A 25,860-nucleotide genomic window follows, 5' to 3' on the forward strand; every position below is an offset into this window, starting at 1 on the left:
TATAAAAGATTCCTTCCACTGTTTCATTTAATTCCACAAAGTTGGAGACCCAAAGGATGTGCAGCAATGAGTATACCACTAATGAACTGATCACATTTAGCAATCTCTGTGCTGTATGGATCTGGAGTGGTTAATTTACTTCTATTGATTCATTAATAATTGTGTGACGTTTAATTTGCATCTGAAAGCGACTGTAAATTCCCTTACAATTCATGCAAAATTTTCTGTTGCAGAAAATATTGAGGAAGTTTCAACAATACTCCGCGATATTTCCAAGAAATCAGAGTATTTCAAAGCAGAAGATATTGACTTGGCTGTAGACATTCATGAGAAAATGGTGCCATTGATATCGAATGTGTCTGTCGATATGACAGTGAACAATATACTTCCTAGTATCAACTATATGATAAACACACCGGAAGAGGTTTTGCTTGAAGCAGGACAGTCAGAAAGAACTGGGAAAAGGTAAAATTCATATCACATTTGTAACTAGTAGTAGTAGTAGTAGTAGTGTTAGCTGCACCTGCAGCAGTCGTAGTAATAGAAGTAGTAATAGTAATAGTGGTGTTGGTGATGGTGCTATTCGCAGCAGAAGCAGCAGTGGCAGTAGTAGCAGTAGCAGTAGCAGCAGCAGTAGTAGTAGTAGTAGTAGTAGTAGTAGTAGAAGGGGAGAAGAAAAAGAAGCAACAGTAGCAAAAAAAAGATTTGGTCCTCCATATAATTAGTGTTATTACACCCATATCAAATTACGTATGTGAAATACACTGTCCGTTGGAGTGGCTGTGTGGTATGTAGCTCGCTCCCCAACCTCATGGTCCGGGTTCATTCCCACTGCCTGGCATCTTGGGGAAGTGTCTTCTGCTATAGCCTCAGGCCGGGCAATGCCTTGTGAGTGGTTTCGGTAGATGGAAACCGTAAGAAGCCCGTCGTACATATATATATATATATATATATATATATATATATATATATATATATATACACACGTGTGTGTGTCTGTCACCATATCATCACTTGACAACCGATGTTCATGTGTTTACATCCCCGTAACTTAGCGGTTCAGCAAAATAGAACGATACAATAATTGCTGAGTTTACAAACAATAAGTCCTGGGGCCGATTTGTTCGGCTGAAGTTGATGCTCCAGCATGGCCGCAGTCAAATGACTGAAATAAATAAAAGAATAAAAGGAAGAATAAAAGAATAATTGAGATTTATTTTCTTGATTTTCTCACAGAATGCTGGACATTATACAAGCAATCACAGAAAAGATTCCACTGGAAAAGCAGCAGCTCACAGCTGTATATTCTAATCTTGGTATAGGTGCTATGAAAGTGGAGAATGACACTTTCGCTGGTGCTGCCTATGGTATTTCGTTTGGAAATAAAGAAGATGAAGCAAAGACAATGGTACAGTACTTTCTTATGATTACTTTCTTACTAACCATTTGTTCTAAACACCCAAATTGATCAAATACATTACAATGAAATATGATATCTTTATTATCATATAAAGTAACTATGGCATAAAGCTTGATGCAGTTTAGAATCCAAATACAAAATACAATGTATATGCGGCACAGGTTAGCAATAAAGCTAAAATAATAATCGTTTCTACTATAGGTACAAAGCTCGAAGGTTGGGTAAGTTGTCTGTTTGACTGCACCAAAGCTAATTCCCTGTAGAATCTGAAATTAGAGGGGACGAAATACTGCTACGCATTTTGTCCTGCGTGCTGACTCTTGTCAGCTCGCTTTAAACCTAACATAATAATAGGAGCTTATATATATATATATATATATATATATATATATATATATATATACACAATTGACCTTCACTATCTTTCTGATCATTTGATACATCTGAAAAATATAGCAGTACTTAGTCCCATGTCATTCCCCCGGATGAGAACAAGAAAGAGACTGAGACAGGAAACAGAATACTGCTGAATACATAAATAATTAGTTGACCAACATAGATACTCCAATTTTCACTTCAATGGGATAATGGCATTGGATGATAATGGTACCTTTAGCTGTTCTGTTAGTTGTAATGGTATAGCAATGTAGTAATCGAAGAAGTAGAAGTTACAACAATAATAATAGTGACAGTATCTCAAAAGACATAGTGTTATAAAGAATTATATCGAAATATTGGATTGATAAACCCTTTTTGGATAGGAAAGGTCCAAGGTTGCCTGTTATATGAGAATCCTGAACACCCCCACATGACTGGAGATGGACTAACCGATATCTATTGATAAGAACTGAGTATGCTGTCAGCAAAAGAGTTGACACCGTTTTTTTTTTCTGTTTCGGTTTAATCATTTTTGATCCCTGTTGGACGTGAGTCGCATTGTTAATTATTTATTAAAGGTCTCCCGTAAGGGTGAACCTATTTGTTGGACCTTATTGTTGAACTGTTGTTGCTGTTATTTGGCCTGTGATTTTATATTTGGACAAAAGGAAGAACGGTGTGTGAACCAGTTCCAGCCGGCAGTTATGCTTCAGCCACTATTAAGAGGTTTAACTACTGACGCATTAGGTGAAAATCGAGCAAAAGGAGTTCAACAGGTTAATCGAGAAGGAAGGAATCAGTTTGAGGTTGACCCCGCAGGCAGATGATTTAACAGTTAGCGTAACAAATCGAACAGTGGTCTATAGAAAACTGTCTACGTCAGCGAAAAGAATAGAAATAGTCACAGTGGAAGCCATAGAGGAGTGTTTGAAGGTAATAAAAAGCCTTACAACATTCTACACGAGAAGGAGAAGATACAGCATAGTGGAGTTAAGGTTCCCTAGCGAACAAGAAGTGATAAATCACTCTACTGTGGGGCTAAGGAGGCAAAAGTGGGTACTTCTATCAACATACTGTGGCAATCGAGTGGCTAGATTAAGGATAGACAGAGTACCCCCCGGAGATTAAGTAAGCGTGGCTAGTGGCAGCCATTATATGGAGGAGGACGAGAAAGTTTTAAAAGTAACGAGGACGAAAGAGGTAAACTGGAAGATGCACTGCGTGAGATTCCAACAACAAGGGAAGCCAACACGGAAAATCAAGTTGTAATGCAGAAACGAGTAACCAAAAAAGAAGTGAAAGATAAATGGCATATGGTAACATATGTAAAAAGGCACGGAGATTGAGAAGAAAGAAGAACTAAGTTGAAGTCGGTAATAAGAGTAAAACAGTCAACAGAATATTACGCAGAGAGTACCCAAGGCAATTGTGATAGACAAGGAGAGATGTGAAAGACTGAGAGAATTGTTTGGAAAAAGGATAGACCCAATGGGATTATGCGTGGAGTTTGATGACTTACTGCCACGAATAGACTATGAGGACTTAGTGCCTTACATAAAATTGTAATAGAAAAACTAAGTAAATGTTTAAAATTGTAAGACAGACACAAAAAGAAAAAAGAGGAAAAAGAGAAAACAAAATGAAATAAAAACGTTAAACTAGAACATTTACATCAGTGGGGAGCATGCAGACATTTCATCTTCATTTATTATTGTTCGTCCTTCATTCGTTCGTTTTATGTTATTTGTCCCCATTGTGATGTTCTCTCTGTCCTTGTGCTGTCCCCTCTGGGTACCAAATAAAAGAAAAGAATTGACGGTGTTAGCTCGCCAATATTGGTTACCGTGTGTCCGTCTAACCATCGGTTATTGGACAGTGAATGCTGAGTATCGTACCTAGGTTCGCGTAGTGCGCATTTCCTTCTTTGTTAAGATATATTTCTGCGCTACTTTACTTTTAGATGACCACAACCAACTATTTATTTGTGTAATACCAATTTACACTGGTCGTTATACCCACGTCATAACATTGCTCATGGAACAATTTCTATCCAACAGAGTCTTAGAACCCAATATTTATGTGCTTCGAGAACCACTATTCCAAACCAGAATGAACTCATATTCGAAAGTTTATGAATTTGTATGACCTCAATATTATTCAGAAGTCGTAGTATTTTTTATTGATCAATTTCCTTTCTTTTTCTTTCATTTTCTTCCATCAGATATATAACAACTCAGGTTCAGACCCGCAAGCAAATGGTACGGTGAACTACATTTCACTACCAACGAGTTTATTAAAAGATCTGAAAACCGAAGAACGGTCTAATGTTTCAAGGGTTTCGTTTTTATCCATGAAGGATGATAAGCTATACAGGGTATGGAACCTAAACGCAAATTTCTCTTTCTCCAGCAAAATTTCACGTTAGTTCTTTGTTTCTGTCCATGACAAAACCGCAAACTAAGGCGTATGCGTAATCACAAAAACACAAATGTCACAACTAGCGAAAAAAACACAGCAATGTCACTCAGCACCCTGAATCATGAAGGTCGTAACTCGCTCTCACTGCGCACGCAACCGTGTGCTGCCATCTGTTGGTGCACTACACAACTAGTCCTAGAATGTTTTGATACCATCACATATTAAACACTTCTCTTGAATACATTACTTTATTTAATGACTTCTATTTTCAGGTAAAACGAAATTCCAGTACCGAAGTAAATACTACAATAATAATCAGTAATATTATTGCTGCAACTATTCCTAACACTCCAATAACGGACCTTAATGAACCAGTTACCATATTGGTCAACTTAAAAGAACAGGTAACAGCTATGTGTTCATTATGACCTTTGTTGTTGTTAATATTTCATTTCAAAGCCATATCTCATTCCTCTCGAAAGAAACACGGTGCTGGTAGCAGCGGTAGCAGCGGTAGCAGCAGCAGCAGTAGTAGTAGTAGTAGTAGTAGTGACTGTTGTACTTTTTCTTCTAGCTGTAACTCTGTTGAGCGTTATAACTTGTATGATTATAATGTAAACGTTGTGTGACGATGGAAGTATTTTTTATTCCAAGATATGCTTCAAGTCGCTTGTGTTTTATTTTCTGATCACCACCATAATACTATTATATATCTGCGTTTTAACTTCATTGGTTGTGTCGGTGTAAAATGGCGAGCTGGCAGAATCGTTAGCACGCCGGGCGAAATGCTTAACGGTATTTCGTCTGTCTTTATGTTCTGGGTTCAAATTCCGCCAAGGCCGACTTTGCCTTTCGTCTCTTCGGGGTCGATAAATTAAGTGCCAGTTGCGTACTGAGGTCGATCTAATCGACTGCCCACACTCTCCCCAAATTTCGGGCCTTGTGCCAAGAGTAGAAATGATTGTGTCGGTGTATTTTAAGTGTGAATTATTTTGAAGTTTCAATTACTGAACGTTGTTGTTGTTTATTTTCATTCCCTCCCTGACCCAGTAAACCTATCATGAAACACGTCTCAACCATTAATATCTCATCAACTTATATATCATTAAATATTTCTACAACTAAACCATCCGATGTATTCTTCCATTTTTATGGCGATGGGTGCAAATTATGAGAATATACATACATTTATAAACGAGACGAAATGGTCAATTAAACTATGCCACAACCAGTAATGTTGGATTCAAAGCGCCAATAGCAGTCAAATGATGTTGGCCATTATCTATTTTGTTTTGTCAATGAAATTAGCAAAAATCCATTACATATATTTTAATTATAAATTAATTTGTATAAATTACCAAAATTTAATTGTTTCAGAATCCCGCCAATGCACAGTGTGTTTATTGGGATGAATCTCCTGGACAGGAACCCAGTTGGTCAACAAAGGGCTGTAATACATCCGTGTATGTACCTGGAGAGAAGATGATTTGTTCCTGTAACCATCTTACAAGTTTTGCCATATTAATGGTTAGTAAGATTATGACAACTTGTTAATTATCTGTAATTTGGCTGCTTACGTCTATGCATTAATACTTTCAACACCCACTCATCTAACATACAACGTAAGATGGTCCACTGATATATTGTCTCTAATGCAGTTTACTGTAGTCCTCAACTTCTACATCAACATTTTATAAACTCATAATTTATTTAATTATTGACCGACACAGGAACGAATGGGAAGAGGAGTTAATGCGTTGTTGTTTGCTTCTGTTTCAGAAAATCTACGCGGTACCCGTAAAAGGAAACATTAGCCACCTCTTATATATAACATCTTACATTGGCTGCGGAATAGCATTAGCCTGTCTCATACTCACAGTAATATGTTATCTTTGTTCCAAGTAAGAACTTCAGTTTCTATTTTCTTTCATAAACTGTTTAAATGCAGAAAGGCAATATCCATTAGTTTGTAGAATTCTTACAGATTGGTGAGATCTATGTGGTTACTGTCTGCGGGTAACACCATTATGAAGAGAAAATTCCAGAGTGCTGTCACACATATGAGTGATTGAAGAAATATTTCAGGGCAAATTTGTGTCCAGACAGTAAGGATGATAAAAGACAAAGAGAGAAGGGACAGGAAGCGCTATCCCGTGTTTGAGTAGAGTCAGCTTATAGCTTGTTTATTCAGAAACGTATTAAACAATATAGTAGTTATTAGGCCGTCATGTATGAAATTTGTTGTAAGGTATATGGTAAATTTTGACAGCTGCTCATTTTGCGCCATTATTATATTTTGACAATCTTTATATTTTTTTAGTAAGCTGACACATCTATTTATTTATTCTAACTCATTTTGCGCTTTATAAACTATTTATAAATAGTTCTTTTTGCTACGTTTGTTTAGAGGTGGATAAGTCGGAAATTCGTACAGTTTTGAAATGCGAGTTCTTTCTTGGAAATACAGCAGGACAGACAGCTCGGAATATTAATGGAGTATTTCATTCTAATGTTATTACAAAGCAAACAGTATCAAATTTATTTGCAGTATTAAATTGGTTCGCAAAATCTCGTTCTGGTAACTTTGACCTCACAAAGTTACCAGAACTTTGTGAGGTCAAAGTCGACCAGAAACAAAGTTAGATAATGACGAACTGAAAGCCACCGTCGAGTCAGATCCATCTCAGAGTGCCCGTGAATTATCATTGTTGTTTGGCGTTAGCAAATTTTACAAACCGTCTTATACAAGTTCTTTCATTCAGGCATTCTTCTCCATAAGCTAAGAGAACATTTCCAGTCACTTCAGCTGCAGAGTTCCCTTTTTAAAACTCATGCTCCTCAAACACTTCCATGTTTGAAGAGCTCTAATTGGTGGGACCGCAATTATATTATGCAACATGTAATGTATGTGTAAATTAGCTTCCAGGAAGACACTATATGCAAATTCGTCAGGCATATATCCTCTAACCTTTGCTAGTAGATGGTTTATAAGCTGCATCTCGCTTCAGAGTTAATAAGGGTCCTCAGCCGCAGATGAAACCCCAACATGGAATTGTAACTAATCCAGATAGTCTTTGTACATTGTACAAAACGTCTAGATATTTACAACTGTCTAATGAATACAGTGTTGATTGAAAAACAGATATTGTACATGGCGTTATTGTACATAGCGTTGGTGTTAATGCAGCAACAACGCATATTAAATATATGCGTTTGTGAGCATTATACCATTCTACGTTTAACGTATCATCACCTGCTCCTTAACTACATGGAATTACTGTTATAACCAATGAAACTTGAGATAATAAACAATGTTTTATATCTCATTCAGGTCGTTATACACATATTTTGCACTACATCCACACACAAATTATATATATATATATAAAACATCATTTCTATTCAAATAATCATCACCTATTCACATAGCTGTCGTTATCATTTATGTACTGAAATTATTTCTTCAGCTAGACTTCATTGAATGAATTATTTTTTATTCCTTTTTCCATTATTTCAGATATCTAAGGAAATTAATGGCTTCAAAGATTTTAATAAACCTGTGCATTTCTTTGGCTATCATTAATATTATCTTCCTTGTTGGGATGCAGCCATATGCCTCAGAAATAACTGCTTGTAAGGTACGTGAAAACACGTTTTAGCCAGTACAAATTTTTACTGTACATATTTTTAGCCAATACAAATATTTATATAGAACACTACGGACGATCTTAAATAAAGAAATCGTTGCTTGTGTCCATGAGTTCAGCAGTGATGAACAAGCAAACTAGCGGAGATTGTGGCTCATTGATTTTTGTTGTTGTCACTCATGCTCCATACTTCTGAACCTTTCCCATCGTGTGAAGATACTTCTCTATAGCAGTGTGGGAGCATTCCATTTTCTCTGCCAGTTCCCTTGTCATTTGACGAGAATTTTCGTGCAAAAGTTGGTTTATACGCTCTTCATCGAACTCAACTTGACGGCCAGAACGAGGTGCGTCTTTGAGGTCAAATTTTCCATTTTTGAACTTGGCATCCTAATCGCGAGCGGTTCTTTCAGCTATGGCACCCTCTCCATACACAGCACAAATGTCACGAGCACCTTTTGTGACCTAAGAACCTTGATTAAAAGCAAAAAGGTGTCGAAAATGCTCGTTTTTCTTCACTTGACATTCCATTTTAATGATCTGAAAATAAACAATAATTAACTAAAATTAACTACAAAAACAAATAGATTCTAAAATGATTCAAAAATAGAATTCTCGAAAAAAATCGATTCCATAATTTAAAAACGCAATAAATTCCAAAATTTAAAAACAAACGGTGGGAACTTTGTTGCTAACCCAATATATATATATATATATATATATATATATATATATATATATATATATATATATATATATATATATATATATCTGAGGCCATGTTATTGTCGCTGTTGTTATTATTGTAGACGGTGGCTGCTCTGTTACACTACTTCCTTCTGACATCTTTCATGTGGACGGCTGTTGAAGCCCTTCATATCTTCCTGCGTATGGAATCTTCTATGCTGAAGTGTTCAATTATGGCTTGGGGTAAGTATTTGAAATGAGTTGGAAACATGTTGTTACAAAAGGTATGAAAAATTTAATAGTTATATATAGACGATAAACATAGACTATAAAGAAATAGATTCACAGGGTTAACGATTAGGGGGAACATAAATTTACTTTCAATTTCATGCAAATATTTTCAGTCTGATCTCATCTCTAGACGAAACCTAAGAGTGAATCATTTTGCCCTTTCCCCTGACGCAGTCATTTGTTGAGAGGTTAACGATACCAAACTTTTAAGGTTTTTCTCATCTAATTAGTAATTTAATATTCGTGAAGGCGTTTCGTGAAGTGATTAGAGCATTCGGATCGCAGTCGTGAGGTTGTGAGTTCGATTCCCGGTGATGCGTTGTATCCTTAAGTAAGATACTTTATTTCACCACTCCAGTCTACTCAGCTGAAAAAAAGGAGTAGTACCTGTAGTTGAAAGGACCAACCTTCTCCCATTGAATGTCCCGCTGAATATCCCTATGAACTAGATTAAAAGTACGTGTCTGGGGAGTGCTCAGCCGCTTGCACATTGATTTCATAACCAGTCTGTTTCGTTGATCGGATCAACTGTAACATTTGTCGCCATAACCGACGAACTGCCAGTTAATTTTAGTCTTCATATCATGGTCCAAGACTTCCAGTAATTTTTCATTTTCGTTTCCTTCTGAAACATATCGTTGATAGAATCGAAGATATATACTAGTCGTACTTATTTCTAGAAGCCAAACGAATAAATGTTAAAAAGTGACCTGTGTATACATCAAAATAAATATTTATTTCTTTTGAACTAAACACATTTTCTTGAGAAAACATGGTCAAGTAAATCGATTTCAAATCTCACATATTTCTGATTTTAAATAATGACTAATATCCATATATTTATTCGTCTTTGTAAATATCGTCGTCAGGTCTTCCAGCTGTCATTGTCGCAATTACTCTGGGAATTAACCACACAAACAATTACATCAAAATTGCAGACGTGTAAGTATTTCTGTGTTTTACTCACCTAATTTTCTCTGGTCTTCACCATTTATATTTTGCTAGGCTTATCAATAGTTTGAATGTTGTAGAATAAATCCGAAAGTCAGAAATTTTCGTAAGTCAAAAATTATAAGCACATACAGTGGCACCCCATCATATGTCCCCATGGGTACATCGAACAGAGAATCCTCACCCTTTTTAACCCGGGTGGAATCATCGAAAAAAGGGAGAGATTTCCTTGCATGCAGGGTAATATCGAAATCCGAGTTATCGATGCTGGCATACTGCTTGGCCAAGTCTAATCCTTTAAGAATTAAAGGGCTGGAGACGGACGGGTAAATGTCGACGATATCGAACTGCGTAAAGTTGCAGTCGTTAGTCATTTATGTATGTTTTTCTTTTAAACGTACATATCTTTTGGTTCATTTAAATTTATTATTTTTTTACCATTAATTAATTTACTTTGGATATACAGGTATTTTTTCCTTCTACTAAAGGTATTTTTGATTTAAGGTTTCCTTACATTTTTATGTGATTTTAAATCGTAATTGTAATTTCATAAAATCGGTCATTGAAGAGACCTTTTAGTTAAAAGGACAATTGAAACAAAACTGTTTTCAAATGTGTATCCTTCAAAGTAATTGTACATTTATATACATAACAACATGTTCCATTCTACAAGACTGTCCGAAGAACGGGAATGTGTAACTCAGAGTAACAGTTTTTGTGATGTCTATGCAGGTATATTATATATATATATATATATATATATATATATATATATATATATATATATATATATATATATATATATATATATATATTTATTTATATATATATGGATAGAGTAATCATGTTTAATTTTAGAATTCAACATACAAAATCGAGACTTGTCTCTGGTGTATCAACATATTTAGATATAGAAAGTATCGCTGCAATTATTTGTGTCTGATTGTTTGATATAATGAACTAAATTCGTTTAAAACTGAGTGCTTTATTGATATTTACCTGCAATTTTTTATTCCTTTTTCTTCTTTTATATATATATATATATATATGTGTGTGTGTGAGTGTGTGTGTGTGTGCATAAGAAGAAAAAAGAGGATCAAAAATTGTATATATATATATGTATATATATACACATATATATATATATATATATATATATATATATATATATATATATACACGTGCATACATATATATATATATATATATATATATATATATATATATATATATACACGTGCATACATATATATATATATATATATATATATAATATACATATATATATATATATATATATGTATGTATGTATGTATGTATGTATGTATGTACATACATACATATATAGTAGGTTCAGTTAGGCACCATGACACAATATATATGTGTGTGCGCGCTCGTTTTAAATTGTCTGGATACTGAAGTTTTTGCTAAGAACACCTTCGTTAATGTGAAACACGGCAAGACTGAGCATGTCTTTTCGTTTTGTTTCAGATCAAAATCGTCTCATTTTATTGACTGAACATTCGGTAAATTTCCGTTGTTAATTAATTTTCTATCTCTTTTTAGCTGTTGGTTATCCAAGACACCTTTCTATGCTGCTTTCCTGGCTCCCGTGGGGGTCATTCTCCTCTTTAACCTTACCATCATGTTTCTCGCTATCCGTCGACTTAGCTCAGTGAAAAGTGAAAATGAGTCTGAACACGAAACAAAGAAAATGCGTGTTTTTGGCATCTTTAGTTTGACTCTCTTGTTCGTGTTATCTTGGGTCGTAGCATTCATCGCTGTTGAAGAAGAAGCTGAAGTGTTTCACATAATCTTCATTATCTTCAATATCCTTCTCGGAATGTTTATCTTCATATTCTATTGTATATGCAAGAAAGATGACAGAGATGTCATTTGCTCGTTTGTAAGTAACCAAAAGAAAGGGGACGCCACTATAAGTTGTGAAAACCAATAAAAGTAAGTGCAATTTGATCTTTCTTATTACTACTACTGCTACTACTACTACTACTACTACCATAACCAAGGCCAATATGTCATGATAGGGCTAATCACAAACACCAACATAAACCATTGTCAACATCGTGACCATCTGTATGTGTATATATTTATATATATATATATATCTGTGTATGTGTGTGTGCATACTGGTTGAGATGTTTAAATCGTCTTCTAAATTAAGCAAAAATGAAAATAACACTGACACCTCATTTTAACAGATAATCACCAGGAATACATACAAATATTTTGGAAGACTGAAGTGTAAATTTATTCAATAAAATCGCCATTGGCTTCAACGACAGCCTCCCCCCCCCCCTCCAGATGACTTCGAAATCGTCTGCAATTCTTCTGGACGGTCTCTTCGTTAAGTTGGTGGATCTGCTGTAATCCCTGCCTTCAGTTCATCTTTGGTGTGACAGGGAGTTTTCTTGGTCCGTCAATCAACTGCGCTCCACACATAATAATCAAAATATTCCTGATAATTAAATTCTCACCACTAGTTTCTGTAACGAGTGTTTTCAATATAAATTTTGTTTTTGACTATAAATTGTGTATGATTCTTCTGTAATTCATATCTTCGTTGTATGGGGAAACAGTAGATGACAACTGGGGTTATATATAATATAAGGGCTAGGGTTATTTTACTTTATGTTATAGAATTTTTCTCATTGTGGTTCCAGGTTCAAGTTCTGGTGATGTAACAGAGGTTGAAGTACCAGAGACGAGAGTATAATGAAAAATACGAAAAACGAATGTCTTTGAGAATCTTCTTTTCTTCTTATATTATATTAAACATACTTGCATACAAGAGAACTTCGTTTTTATCTATCAATACAACACTACGAAACTTGGACACTGTATAAACTACAATGTAATTTAAACCTCCTCATTTTTCTGTAACACACAAAATCTAACATCATATGGTTTGATTTGTAATTCTATAAATATTTTCTAACTGCTAATTTCACTTTTAATTTTCAATATAAACTTTAACTTTTATTAATGAAGAAATAAATGTGGTTTCTTACTACAATCTGTTTTGTTTTTATTTGAAACATCGTTATATTCTACTGTAAGTTCAAATAACGCCTAGGGAGAGAGACACACGGGCAGACAGGCAGCAGACATACAGACAGACAGATTGATTGATTTCGTCAGTTACTAATTACCCCATTAAAAATATGCAACTTTATATGACGATTAGCTGATTTGATATATAATCATTTATCTAATTACCATCATTAGATCTTTCACCTGTCATTGTCATACCTAATCTGATAATGAACCTTTCACAAACAGAGGTATTACAATCAGAAGTCTAAGTATTTCTACCCTCTAACCTCCATAGCATTAACACAAACACGTGCACGTGCATGCATGGCCGAAGCATTCTAGCATTTAGTATCAAATATATTCAATAAATTATATAGCTTCGAAGTAACAGTGGATATTGATATGATTATATAAAATAAAGTGTTAAGCGGTTGCTATAACACGCAGTTATATCTTCTTTCCTGTGTGGGTACCTTTATTATTATTTAAGACATCTCTTTCATCAAATGATTTTTGACATTGGTACAGTAACTCTTCTGTTTAATTAGATACATGTTTAGTTAATTGTCTTTTTTTAATGATGTACCACAATATCAGTAACATGCCTCAATAATATGCTTTCTCTTCGGAATGAATAGTTAAGGGACCATTCTGAGAGAATAATTTCCCACAGACATAACAACGACATGGTGTTTTTTTTTTTCTCCTGTGTTTGTGTATGGTTACTTTATTACTTGTTGGGAACGATTTACCACAAATATCATCGTGATATGGTCTCTCTCTCACCTGTTGTGAATAGTTAAATTAGTCATTGCTAGAATGATTTACCATAAATGGCTTTTCCCCTGTATGAGTGCACTTGTGTTTAGTCAGGCCACAACTTCTAGAGAACGATTTCCCAAAGATATCACACTAATATGATTTCGCTCTCCGATGAATGAGTTTATGCTAAGTTAAATTACTTTATAATCCGGTAGACAGATTTACCACAGATATCAAAATGATAAGGTTTCTCACCTGTATGAATATATGTATGCTTGCATAGTCCTCTGGTCATTACACTGGTATGAAACCTTAGGTAAACTTAGAAACAACTACTTAGTAAGTAGGAAAGAAGACAGGATCCTGGCACCTTCGAGGAAATAAACTTAGTCAATATGCAGGATAAGGTTTCGGCATAAACTCCATACGCCGTATCCAGTGTAAGGTACGGACACAAGAGATGTACCGGATTCACAAACCCGCAAAGAACTTAAGTTTTATATGTGATAGATGCACAGGGGAAGTACCGATTTCGAACAAGCCGGAAACATACTTCCTTGAATGCCTGGATAGCTCAATAGAAAAGGTTTGCAGCTATGGTACTTGGATACGTCATCAGAAAGGAAGATGATTGCTCCGAGAAAGAATGAGTTTGAAAAAAGTGAGGAGCAGGGGTGAGTGTGTGGTAAGAAGTTAGCTTTCCAACTACATCGTTCCGGCTTCAGTCCCACTGCATGGCAAATGTCTTCTACTATAGCCTCGGGTCGACCAAAGACTAGTGAGTGAATTTGATAGAAGGGAATTGAAAGACGTGCGTCGTACTCACACATACACACACACACACACACGCATATATATATATATATATATATATATATATATATATATATATATATATATATATATATATATATATATGTATGTATGTATGTGGGTACGGACAATGAGGTTGGAGGCGATGAGAGGGGGACGGGAAATGAAGACGTAAATAATGGTAGACACTGTATGCTGGTACTTAGGCTTCGGATTGGATGGCAGAGAGCAATAGAAGAAGGCGTCTTGAAGTTGACGGAGAGCTTTAGCCTTGTAAATGTCTGCGCGCTACACCACTACAGCCCCACCATTGTCGGCCGCTTTGATGACGATATCTTTTCAGCGTTATCTTATATGCCCTCTGGGGCATAACGAACAGGACACTTCGTGAAAAGAAGAGGAAAGCACCCTCACAGACAGATTTATCTCTCCCCCCTCTCTCTCTCTCTCTCTCTCTCTCTCTCTCTCGGAAACCTCGTCTTATATTACAGCATCAATTTGCCCATCTTGCTATATTTTACTCTAATATTTCACTAAAGGAAAAGAAAGAATGTTTTAAAAACTCATGGCGGCTGAGTAGTAAGTAGTTCGCTTGCCAACAACACGACTCCGAGTTCACTCTCACAGCGTAGTACCTCCAGTAAGTGCCTTCTGCCACAGCCTCGGGCTGACCACATGCTTGTGGGTGAATTTGGTGGAGAAAAACGGAAAGAAGTTCGTCGTATATACGTGTGTGTGTGTGTGTGTGTGCGTGAGTGTCAGTGTTTGCCACATACCACCGCTTGACAGCCGCTGTTGGTGTGTTTACGCTCCCCTGGTATAGCGATTTAGCAATGAGATTAAGTATCAGCCTAACAAAGAAAAAAATAAAGAAAAAAAAGTACGGGGGTCAATTCATTCGACTAAAATTTCTTCAAGGTGGTGCTCCAGCATGACCACAATGTATTGCCTGAAACAAGTTTGAGATAAAAGAGATGATACTTTTTGAGCCCCCACCCCCACCCCCACCCCCCGCGCCGCCTCCATCCTTGAAACACTTACATTTGAGGTTCAATGTGTATCGTAAGAGATTCCGGTCACCAACAGACAATTATTAAAATTATTAACGAATAAAGGGATGTAATAAGAGTTACTATCCGTGTTGTAATAAGGGATGTAATAAGAGTTATTATCCGTGTTTACACTAGCTGTGTTTACATTTCCCTTTTGTTTTGTTTCATTTTGTTTCTCCGTTATTTTTCTGCTTCGACATTCGGAAACACACAATAATTTGTTTGATAAAATGTTGTCAATATATCTGTTTTGGTCGCGAATTAACCGGAGCTAAGTTCTGACTGCATAAACTGAAACCAGCAAAGCCTTCTACGAAACTCTCAATATTATTACAAATAAAAAGAAATAATCCATTCATTTTCTTTTTATCAGCAAATATTCGGACCCTTAGTACATTTAGTCATTTGTGTTTCCGAGTTTCTATTTGAAAATACCTTTTTTTTATTTAGATTCCTGTTGAATTGCGCCATGATTCAAAATGATCGCTCTCTCCCTCTCTCTGTGTATAGGTGTGTGTGTGTTTTAATTTTATTGAATCTTCGTTCGAGTATCTCCAACACAAGTGAGATTTATTTGCTGCGGAATTATTACCTGGATCATCACTATGGTGACGAAATAAAGCACAAAACTGTCGCAAATTATAAGATATCAGCTTTCCTTTTTGGAGCCTTTCATGAAATAAATCTCTTGTAAGTGTTCATTAACATATTGTTTTTTGTGGTGTCTGAATTCTTTGATATTTAAACACTCCCAGTTTTCTATAATTTACATCGTAATCCATTTATGACCCTCTCATCTGTAGTACAAACATGGAACTGAGACCTTATTTTTCATCCGACTCTTCTTTATTTAATATAATGTTTGTTTCTTCCTTTTTTTTTTTGTTTGTTTGTCATAGAAGTTGTAGCTACCATGAAAACAACTTGTCTTTCGTTATTGGCCTGGTCAGTCACAGTTGAGCCACGGCTAAAGAAGAGTATTAAGCCACCGAGAAACCCATTAGAAATTTCGCTGTTCATGTTTCCGAGTCTGTTTTTATATTTTCTGTTGTGAAGTATTACTTCCGGTTCGAGCGCGCCATAAAATTCGTGGCTCTTTTTTGTCATTCTGGAAGGATATTTGAGTCGCTGTAAATACAGATTTATATACCAATAAAAGGTAAGAGATATACAATATTATTTTATTATTTACTAAAATTAAGGTGAAAATTGATAACTGGAAACCTCTAAATGTTTCTGATCGATATTCTATTTACTATCACTGATTATCTTAAATTAATAATTAGAGCGATCTTCGCTTTAAAAGTAAAATAATTCTCGTTAGTATTCGACTGATCTCAGAAATGGACCACAAAGTTTATTTCGAAATTGTCCTAGAAAGTATTTGAATGATGTTTGTGTTATGGTGATGTGTTAACCGTCTTGTTCAGATTAAAGGAAGCGTTACCTTAGAGACAGACGAGTGTAAATTCATGCACCACAAATACCATCGTGATCATTAATTAGTAAGACGACCATTCTACTCTTCGCATGATTGCATACAGCACCCTTAAGTGTGGCCCTGTGTTTGTCTCTGATACAAGTGCTGCGATGTTATTACTAATCACCATTGGCCAAGGGAGATTTTAGCTGTTGTTTCCAGCACATCACACGACCACCTTCCTCGTTTCATTGTCACTCTCATATTCATAGACGTTTTTCATTATTGCCCCCCCCCCCCCATTAAACGCGTTTATACAATTTTAAAATTCCATTTATGATTTTTTTTTCAACGTCACACTTCTCTATCCCCATTGTTTCTGTTTATAATTTTAAAATATTGGAGAGACATGTAGGAGCGGCTGTGTGGTAAGTAGCTTGCCCACCAACCACATGGTTCCGGGTTCAGTCCCACTGCGTGGCACCTTGAGCAAATGCCTTCTACTATAGCCTCGGGCCGACCAAAGCCTTGTAAGTGGATTTGGTAGACGGAAACTGAAAGAAGCCCGTATATATATGTTTGTGTGTCTGTGTTTGTCCCCCCACCATCGCTTGACAACCGATATTGGTGTGTTTAGGTCCCCGTAACTTAGCAGTTCGGCAAAAAGAGACCGATAGAATAAGTACTAGGCTTACAAAGAATAAGTCCTGGGGTCGATTTTCTCGACTAAAAGCGGTGCTCCAGCATGGCCGCAGCCAAATGACTGAAACAATTAAAAGAGACTGTGTGTATACATATGTATATACATGTTTGTTGGCTCAATTACATTCCTGTAACTTAACAGTTCAGCAAAAAAGTTTGATAGAATAAGTAGCAGGTTTAAAAAAAAAAATTGCTGGCATCGATTCATTCGACTACAATTCTTCAGAGTGGCACTCCAGCATGGCTGCAGACTATGATTGAAACAAGTAAAAGATAAAAGATTCTCATATTATCATAATCCATAAACTCTGAAATGTATTTGTGCTAATTGCATTAATTACCAATTTCTACCTTCACTCTTTCGTATTTAAACCAGTCATATCAGACCCAAATACTCAACCTGTTTTAGGTTCAAACCAGCTAGATCCAGCCTCTGACATTTATCTAACAGTGTTGTTCTAAATATAGACACTCGTGTCCATTAAGATCTTGAAGCTATGATATAATGCATAAGTTAATTCTTAACATTATGAATAAATAAGTGTTACATTAGATGGAGTGATCTGAATGTTGTTGGGTTAAAATTGTTCTTTATTTCCCGTCATTTTAATGTTATACCACTGATTAAATTTGAGCTCAAGTAAGCCTCACAGTTGCTTGTGGGGATCTGGAGATGGGTGGGGTGCTGTGCCCAAGACCTTCAGACCACAGAAATCAGATCCTTGTTATTCCTTGGGGCATTGTTCTGAAAAGATACCTACATAGATTACACATCTGATCTGGATCACCAAGAGCTGCAGATAAGTTCTAATTTTTGTGATCTTAATGTCTTTTGAGGCCTCCGTTGAATTTTCAAACCTTCTGGCATACACTGCATTCAAAGGTGTGCACAGACATTTAGGCAGAATAGTTGGTGGGGGTTCGTTTTTTTCAATAAGTTCAGAAATGAGATTTGAGCCCAGCAAAAGAAAGGCATGGTCTGTCACAAACTGTGCGCGCAAAAAAGGTCATTGTCATTCACCTTCTCGAAAGAAAATCAGCATTGAAAAATTAAGCATACAAGCATAAGTCATGTTTCCTATGTAGTGACTCGTGTTTATATGTTCTATCTGGGTGTTCCGCTGAAGATAGCTGACCTCGCAAAATACTTTTTTTATTTTGCTAAAATAGCTTGAAACCATGGTACGGAAAATGGATTGGTAAATGTTTTTATTTTTCATTCCCTTTCGAAATTATCCCTATTTTTGTGGTACAGAGTTCTTTGCTGCTCTTTCTAGCGGGTTAGATGTCCTATTATAGGCATCTCTGTATTTTAAATTTAAATATATATATTTATATAAAACACAGACACACTTGTTCTTTTCTCTCTATTTTCCTTCATCTTGTACCCTTTCCGTGGGACAACCTAGGCATGAAAACTTTTAAAATATCTTCAAATTCAAATTTTGCTGAGTGTCAAACTAATTCATGCTGTTTGTTTGTTTTGTTTTTTACCTCGCATTCGAGCTATTTAAATTTGCACTACACACATAGTTATAAATATACACGTACATACACACAGAGAGAAACATACACACACACACGTACGCACACATAAAGCTTCCAATATTACATTTAAATTGATAGGTCAAACAAGGAGAGTTTATTTATTTACAAAAGAAGTCAAATTTCAGTTGAGGATAGTTCGTATATTGATCGTGATGTCGGGATTACGTTGCTTCTGAAGAGATTAGCAAACTGCTTTGAATTACTTGATATATATATATATATATATATATATATATATATATATATATATATACGGTTCCGGGTTCAGTCCCACTGCGTGACACCTTGGGCAAATGACTTCTGCTATAGCCTCGGACCGACCAAAGCTTTGTGAGTGGACTTGGTAAACGCAAACTGAAGGAAGCCCGTCGTATATATATATATCTATATGTGTATGTGTTTGTCCCCCACCATCGCTTGACAACCGATGTTGGTGTGTTTACGTCCCCGTGACTTAGTGGTTCGGCAAAAGACCGACCGATCGAATAAATACGAAGCTTAAAAAGAATAAGTCCTGAGGTCGATTTGTTCGACTAAAGACGATGCTCCAGCATGGCCACAGTCAAATGACTGAAACAAATAAAAGAATATATATATATATATATATATATATATATATATAAATGAAACTGTGTGTCTGTGTGAATCTCTAAAACTCCAGAACTACGCAACCAATTTCATTCAAATTTTACACATGCCTTACTTCAGGTTGTGTTTTAGTCAAAAAAATTTTTTTTAAACTTCTTGCATAGCTCGAGCTCAAAGCAACATAATATCTCCTCCACTATTTAAGTATTACGTGTCAAAAGTGAAACATATATATATATCTATTTACATATATATCTATTTATTTATTAATATATATCTTTATTTATATATATTTTTTTTTTTATATATATTTATTTATTTATTTATTTATATATATTTAAATATTTATTTATATATATTTATGTATATATATATTTATCTATTTATTTATATTTATTTATTTACATATATTTTTTATTTATATATATATATTTATTTATATATATATTTCTTTGTATATTTATTTATTTATATATATATTTATTTATTTATATATATTTATTTGTTTATATATATATATATTTATTTAGATTTGTTTATTGATATATTTATTTATTTATATACATATATTTATTCATTTATGTATATTTATTTATTTATATATATTTATATATTTATTTATTTGTATGTATATATATATATATATATATATATATATATATATATATATATATATATAGTTCAAAAAACAATAACAAAAAAACAAAAAAACAACAAAGTGAGGACGTGATATGGATAGTATTATTGGACGCTCAGGAAAGGAAAGAGAGATGTTTATATATTTATTTATTTATATATATATTTAATTATTTATTTATTTATATATATATTTATTCATTTATATATATATATTTCTTTACTTATATGTATTTATATATTTATTTATTTATATTTATTTATGTTTATTTCAGTACACAATTCAAGAGTGTCTTCACTTCTCCTCTGAGTCACATGCAGATAAAGAACCCAGCTGATTTCTTTGACAATAGCACTCAGCAGAAAAAGACTGCATCCATTACCTACATCGACATTGAAGAGGAAGATGTGATAGCTGCCATAAATGAAATGAGCTCAAATTCGGCAACTGGCCCTGATGGTTTCCCAGCTGTCCTCTTAAAGTCGTGTAAACAAGAACTAGCAGGACCACTCCGGATACTCTTCCAGAGTTTCCTTGCAAATGGTAAACTTCCCAAAAAGCTGAAGGAAGGCTCCATATGTCCTATCCATAAAGGTGGAAGCAGAGCAGAGGCTGGGAACTACAGGCCCATCTCTCTGACTTCACATATTAGCAAAGTCATGGAACGAATTGTCAGAAGGAGATTGATTGCGTTCCTAGAAGAAAATGACTTGCTGAATGAGACCCAGCATGGTTTCCGTCCAGGTAGAAGCTGCCTCACGCAGCTCTTGCAGCATTATGACTGGGTCCTGAAGCAGCTACTTGACCATTCAAATGTTGATGTGATATATCTCGACTTTGCAAAAGCCTTTGACAAAGTTGATCATGGCTTGATGTGTCACAAGCTGCGAAACCTTGGCATAGCTGGTAAATTAGGAGAGTGGCTGCATGACTTCCTGAATGGTAGAAGTCAGACAGTTGCAGCCCATGGAGAACTATCTAGGGAAACACAAATATTGAGCGGTGTTCCACAAGGAACTGTTCTGGGGCCACTACTGTTTATAGTGGCCCTTCTGGACATGCCCACGGTCACTCGGAGAGCCACTGTCACTAGCTATGCTGATGACACAAAGATATCTCAGGCAATAAAGAATCCTGATGATATTGTAAGCCTGCAGAATGACCTAAATGCAATATATGAGTGGGCAGAGCAAAATAATATGCAGTTCAATGCAAACAAATTTCAAGTACTTCACTACAAGACCACAAGCACCTCCCAACTGGCATACACAGGGCCTGGAGGTACTGCAATCCCAGAACCACAAACAGTAAGAGATCTGGGCATCAACATGTGTAGTGATGCATCATTTCACATGCACATTGTCAAGTTGACAGCAAAGTGCAGACAACTGGCAGGGTGGATACTGAGGACATTCCGTACAAGGGATCAAAAAGTCATGTTGACTCTGTGGAAGACATTTGTTCTGAGCCGCCTAGACTATTGCTCTCAGCTGTGGTCACCACACAGTGTTAAGCGGACAGCAGAACTCGAGGCAATTCAGCGGCACTATACAAAAAAGATCGCCACAGTCCAACAGATGAACTACAGGGAGCGACTGAAGGCACTAGGTCTCTACTCCCTGGAGCGCAGGCGGGAGAGATATGTAATAATATACATATGGAAAATACTGGAAGGACTGGTGCCAAACTTTGGCATCAAGTACTACATGAACGCCCGCACGGGTCGCCACTGCATGGTGCCAAAGGTACCGTCCACTGCATCTCACATAAGAACGAGATACTGCAGCAGCCTCGGTTTCAGAGGACCTCAGCTCTTCAATGCCCTGCCAAAACATTTGAGAGACATGCAAGACATGGATACGGAGGTCTTCAAGACAAAACTTGACACTTTCCTCTCCACGGTACCAGACGAACCAATGGCTCGTAATGAGACACAGTTTAGGGCAGCTATGTCAAATTCTCTTATACACCAGATGTGCCATCAAAACTCTTGATTGGACCATGTCAGGTGGGGGAGAAGAGCCATGCAAGGAACGTGAAAATCACGGTGGTGCACCAGCATGACCGCAGCCACTTGGCTGAAACACATAAATAAATAAATAAATTTACATATATATTTATTTATATATTTATTTATACATATATTTATTTATATATATTTATTTATTTATATATATTTTTATTTATTTATATTTATTTATATGTATATATATATTTATTTATTTATACATATCTGTATTTATTTATATATATATATTTTTTTCATTTATATATATTTATTTATATTTATTTATTTATATATATATATTTATTTATTTATTTATTTATATATATTTATTTGTTCATACTTAAATTTATTTATATATAAATATATATTTATTTATATATATTTATATATTCATTTATTTATTTATTTATTTTATATATTTATTTATTTATATATATATATTTATTCATTTATACATATTTATTTATTTGTTTATATATATATATATTTATTTATTTATATATATATATTTATTTACATATTTATTTATTTATTCACATATATATTTATTTATTTATATATATATATTTATATATATATTTTTTTATATATATATATTTATTTATTTATATATTTATATATATTTAAATATTTATTTATATATATTTATTTATTTATTTATATATATTTATGTATATATATATTTATCTATTTATTTATATTTATTTATTTACAAATATTTTTTTATGTATATATATATATTTATTTATTTATATATATATTTATATATATTTATTTGTCTCTTTATATATATATTTATTTATATTTGTTTATTTATATATATATTTATTTATATATATATTTATTTATATATATATTTATTTATTTATATATATATATATTTATATATATATATTTATTTATTTATATATATTTATATATTTATTTATTTGTATATATAGCCAAAAGCTAAGATATGCACCCTCGACCACTGAGCTGCTCAACCACTGATTCTCTCACCAACTGGATTGTTCAACTACTTTGTTAACTCAATATCTAAGGCCCACTTGCTCAACAGCTGAGCTACTCAACAACCAAGTGACTCAGTCACTGAGTCACTCAAACTCTCAACCACTCAACGGCTGAGTCACTCACCCATTAACCCCTCCAGCCACTCAGAGACACTTGGCTATACTGTCCTCCAAACATGAAGACCATGCCTCGTATATTACTGGTACTTTTCACACTCAGTGTGGTCACGTTGATGTTGATTGCTCGTTGCGGGCTCAACATTGACCATTATTTCCAGCAGCATGCCGAGGAAGCTGCCGCTGAGGGTGCAGATGAACCCCCGGCAAACCGGGCCCGCCAGGCGGGCGTCAACAACAAGTCGTCCGCCAACACACTCTCTGCTGCTGTCGAACACGAGAAGCTTCTGGTGTTGACCAAACGCTACAACCGAGAGACGACCAAGTTGCGGAAGCAGATTCGGTTCCTGGAAGCTGCCCTCAAGACGGCGTTCCTCAAGACGAAGAACCTGACTTTGCAAATCTCTGCTGCTGAAAACAACAACAATAATAATAATAATAATGATGACGATGATGATGATAATGGTGAAATTAAGAATAAAAATGAGCAAGGTACCGACAGCAAAGATGAAGCTGAAGTCAAGAAAAATATTCCAACAGAGAGCAAGGTCCAAGTACTCGACGTAAACACTCGGTTTTTCTTGGAACAAATAAGGGCAGCAGAGATACTCCACGGAGTGCCACTCAAGTCTGAGTATGAACTCATTCCTTTTAATCGTTTTTCAGCCACTCGAATCTTCCTCGTAGACCCTGGTCTTGGCAAAAGGGTCGTCGAGAAACCAATTGGCTTCAAGAAGAAAGACCTCAGTGAGGTGATTCAGCTCTCAGTTGGCCAACTGAATGAAAACTGCAAAGGGATGGGCCAATATGGCGCCGAGAACTTTGCCGAGGGCATTTACCGTACCGATCCAACAAGTGGTTCACACTACGAGCTTTACTTCCACGACATTGACCGACCTGGCATGAAAAACTACTACTCAAAGCTCTCCGTGATCCGGCCTTTCGGCCCCATGCAGTTGATCACGAAAAACTGGGTGAATACGAAAATGGATCAACTTAATCCTTCCGTTTTCCGGACGGACAGAGACCTTCCGCCTGTTCCTCGACCGTTTTGTGCGCACTTGCGTTCTGCAGGACAAACGAGTGTTTCTGACAGTTGTGTACTTTGGCAAGGAGGGACTTTCCACGGTCAAGGACATGCTGTCAGGGATGGCCCACACTTACAAGGTTAAATATATCAAGCTGATCAGCCTGAAGGAGAAGTTCTCGCGTGGCCAAGGGCTTCAGGTTGGTGCCCTCAACTGGCGCAACGGCAATGTACTCATGTTTTTCTGCGATGTCGACATTGTGTTCGGTGTGGACTTCTTGGAGCGATGTCGACTGAACGCAACTCCAGACAAACGTGTTTAATACCCTATTGTTTTCAGCCTGTATAACCCCAACGTCGTCTATTCCCTCCATGACATGCTCATACCCCCGGAGAAGGACCAATTGGTGATATCGAGGGACACAGGGTTCTGGAGGGATTTCGGTTATGGAATGACGTGTCAGTACAAGTCAGACTTCCTCACCATCCGTGGATTCGACGAGCAGATCACCGGCTGGGTCGGCGAGGACGTGCTGCTCTACCAGAAGTACGTGCGCAGCAAGTTCCTGGTGATAAGGGCAACGGATCCGGGGATATTCAACCTGTACCACGGAAAAACATGCGACCCCAGCCTCACCCCAAAGCAATATCGCAGCTGCATCCAATCGAAGGCCCTGAATGGGGCGTGACACGCACAGCTTGGACTCTTGGCATTCAAGGACGAAATAGACATACACCAGGGCTACAAACGCCTGAGTAGTCGATGAGGTGGGCGTGGGTGGGGAGGGAAGGGAGGAGGGTTAGTGGGGGTGGGTGTATATATATATATATAAAAGTGAGCTGGAGTAGTGGAAAGGGCGCAAGAATTTTGAGTGCATATATGTGTGTGGGTGTGTGTTTCTTACTCTGTGTGTGTGTCTTCATGTATGTGTCGGATCAAATACTCTTGGAAAACAATTTTATGCGAGAAACAATAAACAAAAAAAATTTATGAACAGTCTGCATTGTAGTATGCTCCCACTGGCAGCCAGACACCGTTGCTGTTGTGGGTTAGGCCGGTTAATGTGCAATAAATACATTTAGTGGCAAACAAAACAAGGGTTTTCCTTTTTTTTTTGGTCTTTCCTACAAAGTGGAATTTGTGAGAAATTTTGCCGAAGAAAAATTCATCAAAAGAAATTTCGTTTTGAAGGATCCCATCAGGTTTTTTTTATATTTATTCATAAAGACTTTCTTAATTAATGCTTTCGTAAAAGCTTTTGTAGTTTTCTTTTCTTTAAATGTTGATAGAGGCGCAGGTGTGGCTGTGTGGTAAAAAGCTTGCACATACCAA

At 35.8% G+C, this 25,860-nt stretch overlaps 1 protein-coding gene and 1 pseudogene across 28 annotated transcripts in view; both read left to right on the forward strand.

Moving 5' to 3' along the window:
* Positions 1-12,823, forward strand: part of LOC106875166 (uncharacterized) — a 144,749-nt gene extending 131,926 nt beyond the window's left edge. For all 28 annotated transcript variants that reach the window (XM_089345539.1, XM_089345546.1, XM_089345544.1 and 25 more), the window contains 11 exons: positions 234-465; positions 1,237-1,408; positions 4,020-4,172; positions 4,489-4,620; positions 5,594-5,743; positions 5,996-6,117; positions 7,734-7,854; positions 8,670-8,790; positions 9,708-9,780; positions 11,356-11,748; positions 12,471-12,823. In XM_089345539.1, coding sequence (XP_089201665.1) covers positions 234-465; positions 1,237-1,408; positions 4,020-4,172; positions 4,489-4,620; positions 5,594-5,743; positions 5,996-6,117; positions 7,734-7,854; positions 8,670-8,790; positions 9,708-9,780; positions 11,356-11,746 — 1,667 coding nt within the window. In that variant the 3' untranslated portion in view covers positions 11,747-11,748; positions 12,471-12,823. The remainder of the gene's footprint in view (positions 1-233; positions 466-1,236; positions 1,409-4,019; positions 4,173-4,488; positions 4,621-5,593; positions 5,744-5,995; positions 6,118-7,733; positions 7,855-8,669; positions 8,791-9,707; positions 9,781-11,355; positions 11,749-12,470) is intronic.
* A 10,439-nt stretch (positions 12,824-23,262) lies between these two features.
* On the forward strand, positions 23,263-25,309 carry LOC149130381 (chondroitin sulfate N-acetylgalactosaminyltransferase 2 pseudogene; annotated as a pseudogene).
* The last annotated feature ends 551 nt before the right edge of the window (positions 25,310-25,860 follow it).

The sequence above is a fragment of the Octopus bimaculoides genome, chromosome 29 (assembly GCF_046866305.1).
Source record: "Octopus bimaculoides isolate indiv1 chromosome 29, ASM4686630v1, whole genome shotgun sequence".
Classification (NCBI taxonomy): domain Eukaryota; kingdom Metazoa; phylum Mollusca; class Cephalopoda; order Octopoda; family Octopodidae; genus Octopus; species Octopus bimaculoides.